Below are 12,007 nucleotides of genomic sequence, written 5' to 3' on the forward strand. Positions count from 1 at the left end.
TGTCTTCTGCAAACATGCAAATTATTTGGATTTTAGGTATCTGAGCTAGTGGTAAAATGTAGAAGTGTATTTACCTTTTCCACATGTGAAACTTGCATTTCTTTCAATTATACAACACACTACAACATGTGAATGGTGCCCATATCTGTTAAAGCACCATTAACAATATTATTGAAATCAAATATCTATGTTAAAATCTCCATGGGGGGGGGATACTTACATTTTTACATAGAAACAAATCTATGTTGGCATTTGTTAGGATCAGAATTCATATCCAAAGGGACTCTATAGGAGGACTACCAAACTGACTACCCTTTTGTGCTGAGAATGTGAATATCTCCCCACCTCTTCGTCCCAAAAAGACCCTATCAATGATAGATACAAAGCACGAGGAGTAATGTCCACAATTCTATTGTATTTGGCCAACCACTTTCCACCCATTCCTCTTCTCAACCTCCCTACCTGTTCCTCTTTGCAGCCTCTCCACCAGTTCTTCCTCCCAGCCTATCCACCCATTCCTCTTCTCAGCTTCCCCACCTCAACCTCCATTCCTCTTCTCTACCTCTCCACCAGTTCCTCCTCTCAATCTCCCCACTCGCTACTCTTCACAGCCTCTCCACCCCTTCTTCCTCCCAACTTCTCCACCCGTTCCTCTTCTCAACCTCTTCACCCGTTCCTCAACCCCTCCCTCAACCTCTCCACCCGTTCCTCAACCTCTCCACCCGTTCCTCTTCTCAACATTTCCACCTGTTCCTCTTCTCAACCTTTCCACCCATTCCTCTTCTCAACCTTTCCACCCATTCCTCTTCTCAACCTTTCCACCCATTCCTCTTCTCAACCTCTCCACCCATTCCTCTTCTCAACCTCTCCATCCATTCCTCTTCTTAACCTCCCTACTCGTTCCTCTTTGCAGCCTCTCCACAAATTCCTCTTCTCAACCTGTTTCTATTTATTTCTGAAGTGATATACTCCATATAAGAGTTGGTTGACTGCAGGAAGATGCATGAACACAAGAATATGTTTGCTTCTGGTTCCTTTGGTTGAAATAACAGCCGAACACATTCAAATGCATTGACTTTAATTTATTAAAGGCTAAAATCTCAAGTTGTTAAAGAGACAGTGATTTTACCTACAATGGCTTGGTAAAGTGTTGGGAAATGTCTTCAAGTGACACTTGCCAAGGAACAGCAGCTTTGTATCAATCAGAAATAGGTGGACAGACAGATTATGCTGGACTTCTGCTCAGTGAATTATTTTTGGCACCGTTTGTGCCATCAACCTATAAAGCATTGCGTTGTGGGTAAATTTCCATTTCAACATCTCAAGAGACCTCAGCAAACACTTTAAACATTATTAGACATTATTGTGAACACACAAACTAGACAGGTTTAGCAATGGAACAGTTTGCAGGTAAAAAATATCAATAGCTGATTGGACGCACACAAAAAAGGGAACAGAATCTGAATCTTAGCATTTTATCACATGATTTAGTTACTAAATGACAAGAAAAATTATTCATGTAAATAAAGATCCCCCAAAGTAACACCAAGTTTCTTACTCTGCAAGTAAAACAAATCATGAACAAGTCTGATGTCAGTTCAATGTAAACTGCCGTGAGATTAATCAACAGGGGCATCACACAGAGGTTCATAGTTCCATCCAAATAAACCTTTAGTCTTTGCCAGGTGGAAGGACGGTCAAGGAGGCAAAGACTAGAAATTCCTTATTATAATGGGCACCACTGATATTGGTAGGGACGCGACAAATCCAGAATGGCTGAATCCTAGCACTTTTTATAGAATGTGGTTTCGGCTCAACCCCAAGTGTTTCTATTAAAGTAAACTGCTCAGAGTGCCCTTCTGAAGACCTTAGAATTTTATATTTTTTCCCTAGATTTTAAGATATTCGATATTTTAATATCTCTGTTCACTTCAGTAAACCAGACACAGTCGGCAGAAAGTTACGTTACTGAGAAGACAAAGTCTTGTGATGTTGCCGAGTCTTGTGAAGTTAGTGAGCAGGGAAGAGTCACCTGACATTTCTCCTGGTAGTTCTAAGTAGAGCAATATCATAAGTTAAAGAGTAATGGACGGAGCAAGAGGCCTATAACATTCCGTTGCAAAGGGTGGGTATTTGAAAGTTCTGCTACATTGTAGAAAAAGTTAAAGGACGGTATAGTTGGGGGGCAGGGAATCGAGGTCTGGTTTTGGTAAAGACGGTGAATTTCAGTGGTTTTTATGCATCTGAACAACCAGAAAATATTGTTTGTATTGATTTCTTTCTAATTGGGAAGAGACATAGGATCAGAGAGAGTGGATTGTAGAGGGGGCACTTAGCCACTCTCTAAACCAGTCATTTCAGACAATCACGGAGGATTGATCTCCAAGGATCTATAAATGCAGACAATGCATTCAATCCGAGTCACATGACCAGAATTTATGACAATCATGATCCATCTTCAAGCCAAACTGTACGGCAGAGAGCAGGGAATGAGAATATTGTAAGAGGGGACTATAGTAATAATAATAATAATATGAATGTCCTGTGTACTATACACTTATTTCTATTTGTCTAACTGCCTCCTGTGTCTATACATGTGCCAATTGGATATCAGGGCTGCATATAACACAATAAAGATCACTTTCCCAACCATCTTGTACACCAAGCTGAACCCACTACCCAGAAAACCACTTACTGCTGGGAGTGCCCCCAGTTCAGTTTGCTGCTAATATTAGAAACCAAGCGTTAGCCAGTACACATGGAATACTCATCGGCTCATACAAAGTTGTGTGTACAGACAGCAGCTACAAGGACAAACTATAATATTATTTTCTCACAGCCTTTAGTAAATCTAGCCAATAAAACAACAGCATGGCTGGACATATTCAAGTTAGGGCAGAACTATTAGTCTTACAATCAAATGCTGTATTAGTGAATAATAAATCAGACATTATTAAGGAACAGTAACACACCCAGGTTCATGGCCATGCTCATTAAGGAATCCATTAGGCATCATGGTTGCCGACTTTATGTTCTCACATGGTGACTCTCCAGGTGGTGCTGAAATAAAACTCATGGAATGCTGGGAGTAGTGATCAGTAACAGATGGGGAGCCACAGGCTGAATATCCCGGCTCTACAAAATAGAATCGTTCACTAGGCATTGAGGAATAATAGTTAATAGTAAAATGATACAGATTTATCACATTACTCCTTCCATGGAGGCTTTTACTCCTTGTGCTCCAGCATTACGGCCCAATATAATTCTATGTGGCCAACCAATAGGACATTCTTGATTTCTAAGGCAAAGTTGAATAGTGTTAGGTACATGTTCAGCTGTTTCTGGAAGTCTCTGCCCGATTAAGAAAATACCACAGGGCCCAAGACTTGACTATACATTCAGATAAGCAAGACTTTTTACTTGAAAGTTGAGAGAGGACAGAAAAGAGACAGCAGAACTTGAAAAACCTTTAAAGAGGAGAAAGGATCCAAACATACATCACACACATTGCTTATACCCATACATAAAAAAAGCAGCTACTGTATATAAAACCAGTCATTTAAAACAAAAAAAAACACAAAAAAAGGAAAGAAAATGAAACTGCTCTTTTAGAAGGTGAATTCCCATGGTTTGTAGAGGGCCAACAACAGTGTGCATGATCCATTCCCAATTCCATGATTCACCCTGCTGAACATACCGCGCTCTTTCACAGTCTCTGTATGGCTTTGTAAAGGTCTGAGCTCTGACTCTTTTGGTTGCAGCTTTGAAAGGTAAGAGTCAGACTTGACATCCCAAATCAGAGCTCAGCGGGGGAGATAGAGAGTGTTCTAGTCTGACCTGAGAAATGTTCAGTCAACATGAGGCAGCCCAATCATTCTCTAACATATACAAATGCATTAATGTCGTCTTGCAGCAGCCACTCATATACACATACAGAGACAATCCCAGCGTCAGACTGGGCTCTTTGCTTTCTACATGTGCCGCCCTTTGGGAACAGATATGTCTCAGCTGAGCAGACACAGGGTTAGACAGTTTACACTGGCGATCTATTTGCAATGTGGATTACCGATACCGGAACCTGTGCAATTATATTGTCTTTCATTAAAACCCATTGAGGCTGAATGTCTGTGGTTTTTGTTGTTTTTTAAACAATGGGAATAAAAAGACAGGGAAGGATCTAAGCAGAACTTTCTGGTGCCACAGAGGCTGCATTTAGATTGGAGTCTGATGTTTCGGACTTCTCTGCTTCTTTAGTCTTTGCCTCGTGATTTTCAGCACCTTTGATGGCTTCCTGAAGCTGCTGGCGTCGTTGAACTTCGGCTTTAAGATGTTCCAGATCTCTTTGGCTAAAGAAAAAAAAAAGACAATCAAGGTCTTTATATAAATATGTAACCAACAATCCACTAGCCATTCTTAAAGGGGTGGTTCCCCTTTAAGTCAAATTTCAGTATGTTATAGAATGTCCAATTCTAAGCAAGCAACTTTTCAATTGGTCTTCATTATATTTTATTTATAGTTTTTGAATGATTTGCCTTTTTATTTTGACTCTTTCTAGCTTTCAAATCACTGACCCAATATAAAAAAAAACCAAATGCTTGGTTAAGCTACAAATGTATTGTTTTTGCTACTTTTTATTACTCATCTTTCTATGCAGGCCCTTTCCTATTCCAACCTCTTGTTTAAATCAGGATGTGGTTGCTAGGGTAATGTGGACGCTAGAAACCAGATTGCTGAAAAATGCAAACTGGAGCGCTGCTGGCTAAACATTAAATAACTCAAAAACTACAAATAATAAAACTATTGCAAATTGTCTCAGAATATCCCTCTCTACATTGTACTAAAAGTTTATTTAAAGGTGAACAACCCCTTTAAAAGAAACTGCTACAGACTGAAAGGGGAAAACTTTGCTGAGAAGCAGTACTCACCTGAGTGGGATAAAGAGAATTCCATTGATAATATTCAATTGTTCCAGTACACTGGTCATGCTGGGAGCTGTGAACTGAAATGGTAGATTATCATTAGCTATACATGGTTTTATAGGTTTGGATTTTAATGCAGGACAGGTGGATATTGCACTCAAATGTTTTTGCACCACCTTCTTTGCACAGGACACATGTAAGAGTTATTAAGGTTTCATACAGTGATTTCATTTGGTAAACAAGATCTGAGCCTTGAAGGTATACTCCCTGTATAATGGCTAGTTTAACAAAAGACACAAGAAACAATCATAAAATAGTTTACAGAAACCTACTAATGATCTCATATCTTAGCGATGAGCTCATAGAACTAAAGTATATATAAACAACAATGGGTGGAGGGCACTTGAATTAGATGCAGCATAGCCCCAGACCACTCCCAGAAAGTGGACACAGATATAGTATTATGGATATATAGGGCGTGCACACTCAACAAGTAATCATTACTATATTCACACAGTGGTATTCTTAAAAAGCTCTCTTTATGTAATATCATTTTATTTACAAACTTTTACAGTTAATTTGAATCAAGAGTATTCACATATTAAAGAGAAAAATAAATTTTTAAGCATTTTTTGAGCATTTACATACCACCAATTTGCAATGCGTATACCAAGCCAAACAAGTGAGCAGACACCCTTGCCAGAAATGAGAATCACCCCGATGTTTCGGCGAAAAGCCTTTATCAAGGGGAATTCTGCTTAAAATTCCCCTTGATACAAAAATGCCCCAGCACACTGGAACAAGAGACCCAGGGGATTAGCCAAAAAAAGTGTGTGTAGTTTTGTGTTTAGTCTCCTATAAACTAGAATAAAAGCAACACCGATCGCTCTGTTACCTTGAGAGGCATGATGTTGGCATTGGAGCCATTCTTGTAAATCTCATTCATTGTGCGCTGCAGGGCCACTGCCTGTTGGGTCAAGTACTTCAAATACTCGGAGCTTTCTCTGGTCTTTTCATGCTGCTCCCCAAGCTACAAAGGAATCAACACAAAGGTCACACAAGTCCAATATACTTTAAACTATACATTTCCAGTACTTTTAAATACATTTGTAAATGTAATTGCTATTGAAAGCAGCGTTTTGTTTATCCCTTTCTGTTCTGTGGGTCTGACTCTAAAACAGTGCCATAGGAGTTAAAGTGGACTGGACACCTACACATAAAACACTGCATAATGAAAGTCCTTTGCAAATTAAACATGAAGTACAATTTATTTTTTTTATTAAAACATCAATACCTATTAAGGTATTTAAATATTTGACCTGTCAATCAAATATCTGCCCCGCCTTTATGCCTGAGACATAGAGGTGGGGCAGTCAATTACTTTTACTTTCCATTCAGCACTTCCTACATGTAACTGCTCTCCCCTCATTCCCCCTCCCTCCTCACACTGTATAATTGTGTAGGGCACTGCACATGGGCATTACGTTCCCCATTCTGGTGCATACACAAGATTTTGGGGGTGATCAAACATTTATCTTAATAACAGTGTCCGCAAAATAGCTCCTTTCTGCTTACTGTGATAGTGTACTGAAGGAAACAAAATTTAAATAATACATTTAGTGTAAGTAAAGATTATTTTGCTAAGCTAACATGATAATAAAGAATTTGGAATTATTTCTTAGGGTGAAAGGTCCCCTTTAAATCAGCTGGATTACAGAGTCAGGAGTGCAGAGAATATAAACAGAAAGATACTGCTTTACTAGAAATTCTATTTGCAAATAACTTTAAAACTTTCAAAAATGTATTAATGTATACTGGAAAGTTACTTAGAATGACATGTTCTTTCACTGTAAAAAAAAACACACAAAATAACGATGACCTAAAACATTGTTAAACGGACAAGGGACAATTGGTCCCTACAGAATAGTGTTATTCAGACTTATTTGGTTCAAGCCCAGCAGTGCAAGAAGTTATGTGAACACTGTGGTGGATCCAAAGAAAATTCACTGGCACACAGGTACAGCTAGCAGGGTAAACCCTTGCTAATTTATTAAATGGTTTGCAGCATGCAACGTTTCGGGGTAACCCCCTTTATCAAGCATGTGGTGCTCAGCAAATACCCAGCCTGGCACTTTTCAGCTTTGTTGTTAATAAAAGCATGCTATAAACACTAGGGATGCACCGAATCCAGGATTCGGTTTGGAATTCGGCCGTTTTCAGCAGCATTCAGATTCGGCCGAATCCTTCTGCCCGGCTGAACCAAATCCTAATTTGCATATGCAAATTAGGAGCAGGGAGGGAAATTGCGAGACTTTTTGTCTCAAAACAAGGAAGTCAAAAATGCTTTCCCCTTCCAACCCCTAATTTGCATATGCAAATTAGGATTCGGTATTCGGCCGAATCTTTCGCGAAGTTCGGCCGAATCCAAAATACTGGATTTGGTGCATCCCTAAAAAACACACACACTGGAGTTCAATTTTGTCCTGCTATGAAAGCTGCCATGCACAGGAGCTGACCTGGTTTTTGTATATCGTGTATCCATCTTTTTCATGCTGTAAGGCAGAGCGGAATTCTCCTTTGGTTTCATACACTCGAGCAACAAGATGATGACTAAAAGAAAATGAAGAAAATTCTGTTATATACGTTATACATGATATTAATACAGAGGCAGGCAGTGTTTAGGGCAGAACTCACCTGAGTGCCACCTTTAATGACTTGACTCCATGGTACTTTGAATTGACAGCAAGAGCATTCTCAAGGAACCGGAGTGAGAGGTCATATTCCATGACTCCATGAAGCACCAAACCAATGTTGCTCTAGTAAAAGTGTAATGCAAACAAAGTTAAAAAGGAATTAGTGTGATAACGGATCGAAAACACTGGCAGTAGTTGAGGCAATGCATGACCATATAAAGGCTCGTTCTCAAACACTTTGCACACACTAATAGGCAACATCACTCATTATATATGAATATTCGTTGTGAACAAAGTAAACCCAATATTTATAACCAAAATGAAACCCCATGCATTCAATACAGATCAAACGATACATGTAAAACTTTTAACTGTCTTAATATCTGGAATCTCCATCTTTCAGCCCTTTATTCTTAAAGGGATTCATTCATGATTTTTATGTTATAGTTTTTACTTCTAAATTACACTGTTTACACTGCAAATTAATTCCTTATGCAACAAGTTTTTTTCTTTTAGTTGTAATATTATTGTGTAGGCAGCCATCTCAGGTCATTTTTGCCTGGTCATGTGCTTTCAGAAAGAGCCAGCACTTTAGGATGGAACTGCTTTCTGGCAGGCTGTTGTTTCTCCTACTCAATGTAACTGAATGTGTCGCAGTGGGACATGGATTTTTACTATCGAGTGCTGTTCTTATATCTACCAGGCAGCTTTTATCTGATTACCTTCCCATTGTTCTGCTGATGGGCTGATAGGGGAGGAAGGGAGGAGGGTGATATTACTCTTGCAGTACAGCAGCAAAGAGTGACTGAAGTTTATCAGAGCACAAGTAACATGACTGGGGGCTCCTGGGAAACGGTCAATATGTCCAGTACCATGTCAGATTTCAAATTGAAATATAAAAAAAAATCAGTTAGCTCTTTTGAAAAAGAAGAAGTCTGCTGGAGCAGCACTATTAACTGATGCATCTGAAAAAATCATGTTTTCCCATGACAGTATGCCTTTAATCTATTGCACAGCAACATGTGTTGCTAAAGTTTTATCCCCACCTTTGTTCTCCATTTAGCAGGCTGGTAACCACCCTCCCTCCAGCCTCAGAAAGATACAGTTTGGATTGAGCAATGGTTGCACTTAGCTGATGTGATGGTACACTTACATCTAACAGCGCCATCTCTGGATGTCCCTCGCCATACACTAGAAGCATGAGATAGCGCGCCCGATACAGCAGGTTTAAGGATGTTGAGACCTGATTGTTTGCAAAGCAGTACAGAGCTAAATGCATCTGAAAGAGATCAAATAAACAAGGGGAAATTAAGAGGGAAATATGAAGGGAAAGCAAGAAAAAAAGGACTCAAGGGGAACCTCCTGTAATGTTTATAAAGTTACATATTTGTAGTAACAAATAAATAACAGGAGACAAAAGGATAAGGAAATAGATGTTTAGCAACTTACATATTCCTGGATGGTACTGGGGTGCTCAATACCCTGAATCCTCTCACTCATTAATACTGCTTTCTGCTGATTGCTTAAGGCCTTATAAGAAAACATAATATCAGACATTAACAAAAACTTAATTTCAAGGCATACATTATTTATATATGTCCTATATTACATAAAGACATAGTTGCATGCAGTATTTTAAAGATAAGTCAGAAAATGACATTTACATATAAAAACCCAAGACCCCTCAGTGTGTATTCAAAAGCAAAAAGAATAAGACTAGGGGCAGATTTATCAAAATGTGAGTTTAGAGCTTAATGAATAAAACCTCACCCACGTTTATTCATTCCTATGGGTTTTTTAGGACTGTATTTATCAAATGGTGGATTCTTACTTTCACCCATTGATAAATACTATTCAAAAAATTCCATAGGAATGAATAGAATGTGGGTGAGTTTTTGTTTATTAAGCTCTCACATTTTGATAAATCTGCCCCTAGTTTATTCGTTTTGCTTTTAAATACACATTGAGGGGTCTTGGGTTTTTATATGTAAATGTCATTTTCTGACTTATCTGTAAAATACTGCCCATAGAGGACCACAGCAGCCCAGAAACCTCAATCTCCTCCATGGAGTGTTCCATTGAGAAGTTAGATTCCGCTACAGTTGTTTATGGGTATTGTCTATGTGTACATGACATTGCTATCCCCATGGACCCAGTTTGCTCAATATTAAATGGAGCTTAAATCAAAGAAATCAAGTTACTAACAAGTGTTTATTACTTGTCAAATTCAGAGATGTCCATGTTGGACCCCATGCCTGCGGACTCTCAAATCCCTTAAAGGAAAACTATACCCCCAAACAATGTAGGTCTCTATAAAAAGATATTGCATAAAACAGCTCATGTGTAAAACCCTGCTTCATGTAAATAAACCATTTTCATAATAATATACTTTTTAAGTAGTATGTGCCATTGGGTAATCATAGATATAAAACGGCCTGCCCCCTGGGATCCTAGGATTCACGGTGCACACAAACATACGAAACAAACCATACATGTTAGGTCACATGAGCCAATTAACAGACAGAGTTGTGTCTTTTGCTCCCACACTTCTTCCTGTTACAGTTAGAGCTGTAGTATTATGGTCAGGTGATCTCTGAGGCAGCACACAGACCATCACTAAATGGTGGTTCAAGGCAAGAGATGTAAAGGACAATATTTACATGAAAATATAAACCAGTTTGGTAAGATTCTTTAATATGCCTCTTAAAAATAATATAAACTATCTGTTGCTTAAGTATTCATTTTGGGAGTATAGTCTTCTTTTAACTATCAATGGATACAGAAGAGTATCTACAGGTGGAACAACCACGTATATGCATGGTTATTGGAAAAAAAAAAAAAAGCGGGTAATTTCCATGAGCATTCCAACAAAGACTCATGGCTGCTTACCTCAGAATAATCACCCATGATGTAGTTGAGTCTGGCAAGCAGGCGCAGACAAGCACAAATTTCCACGTGCATAGCACCATATACATTGTTAAACAGGTTTAAGGCTTCATTGATTAATTCACATCCTTCTTTTAGGTAACCTGTTATGACAATTGGAAAAAATAGGTTAACAAAGCAGACTAATGCCGGGCTGCCAATAATATGCTCGGTAGACGTTAGTTAGTGGTGCAGCAAATTCAGTGTTCAAATTGGAGAAAAACTGGAAGTGTGTGAGTGTGTGTGTGTCCAAAAGGTAGGGTGCACACTGGGATCCTTTGTACAATTTAAAATAGAAGTTTTATTAAATACATGTTAAAAGGGCCAACGTTTCAGTCTGTTCCTGAGACCTTTATCAAGACCATTAACACACTAAAAACATTGTATCAATAAATAAATAAAACCAATTAGCACTCACCCAATCCCGTGTATCATTTCTTTCAAGTCAGCCATAGATTACCTACCTTACGCTACATTGCCATTGATTATATCCCTCCCCCTAGAAGAGGGGGTAATCGATCTAAAATGCTTCTCCAGAGAGAAGTGTTTTGGATTAAAAAGCTGAATACTTTAGTACCGACAGGGTTAAATGAGCATTGCTCTTTCTTATGCTTTCTGAAGCAAAGGTAAAAGCTACATTGTTATATGATCAAAGGTTATTTTGTTGGATTTTGTAAAGTTTCCTGCTTGTGTAATACCTGCCAAATGATTTTGCTACTATGTAAATAATGACAAAAGTGTTTCTTCCTTTTCTTTACTATATGGTTGGGGTGGAACTTCACATCACATGTCCCATGGGGCTACACGGGATTGGGTGAGTGCTAATTGGTTTTACTTATATATGGATACAATGTTTTTAGTGTGTTAATGGTCTTGATAAAGGTCTCAGGAACAACTGAAACAATGAAACTTTTAACATGTATTTAATAAAAACTTATAAAAACGTATATTTTAAATTGTACAAAGGATACGTGTGTGTGTGTGTGTGTGTGTGTGTGTGTGTGTGTATATATAATACACAAAAGCCATGAATATCCTGTAAATTATATCCTTATAAACGGTGAGTTCTGATGTCATCAGTTATAAACGGTGAGTTCTGATGTCATTTCTGTCACATGACTCATTGAAATTTGTGTATTATAATAAATAAAGTACCCCCAGTTGTAAAATATGAGGATATTAGAAGTTACCTCGGAGTTCCATGACCTGTATAAAAACACTCGGCCTTCGGCCTCGTGTTTTTATATGGTCATGAAACTCCTCGGTAACTTATAATATCCCTATATTTTACAAAAGGGGGTAATTTATTCACTATATATATTCATTCATTCATTCATTCAATAAGACCTTGCTAGTTCTCAGTCAGTTTCTTTGACAAGTAGAAATAGTAGGAAAAAAGTACTTGCCCTAGGTTACTGAACTAGCCTTAATTTCCCAGTATTGAGCCTGTCTATGTAATGACCCATGTCA

The 12,007-nt window shown here is 38.4% G+C and overlaps 1 protein-coding gene across 2 annotated transcripts in view; it reads right to left on the minus strand.

Annotated features, from left to right (window-relative positions):
- Positions 1-1,067: 1,067 nt before the first annotated feature.
- LOC108708041 (clustered mitochondria protein homolog) overlaps positions 1,068-12,007 on the minus strand; it is a 65,101-nt gene continuing 54,161 nt past the window's right edge. For both annotated transcript variants that reach the window (XM_018246318.2, XM_018246317.2), the window contains exons 19-26: positions 10,502-10,641; positions 9,062-9,142; positions 8,766-8,891; positions 7,614-7,735; positions 7,436-7,529; positions 5,815-5,949; positions 4,926-4,999; positions 1,068-4,346 (exon numbers count right to left, since the gene is read on the minus strand). In XM_018246318.2, coding sequence (XP_018101807.1) covers positions 4,178-4,346; positions 4,926-4,999; positions 5,815-5,949; positions 7,436-7,529; positions 7,614-7,735; positions 8,766-8,891; positions 9,062-9,142; positions 10,502-10,641 — 941 coding nt within the window. In that variant the 3' untranslated portion in view covers positions 1,068-4,177. The remainder of the gene's footprint in view (positions 4,347-4,925; positions 5,000-5,814; positions 5,950-7,435; positions 7,530-7,613; positions 7,736-8,765; positions 8,892-9,061; positions 9,143-10,501; positions 10,642-12,007) is intronic.

This window comes from Xenopus laevis, chromosome 2L (assembly GCF_017654675.1).
Source record: "Xenopus laevis strain J_2021 chromosome 2L, Xenopus_laevis_v10.1, whole genome shotgun sequence".
Lineage (NCBI taxonomy): Eukaryota > Metazoa > Chordata > Amphibia > Anura > Pipidae > Xenopus > Xenopus laevis.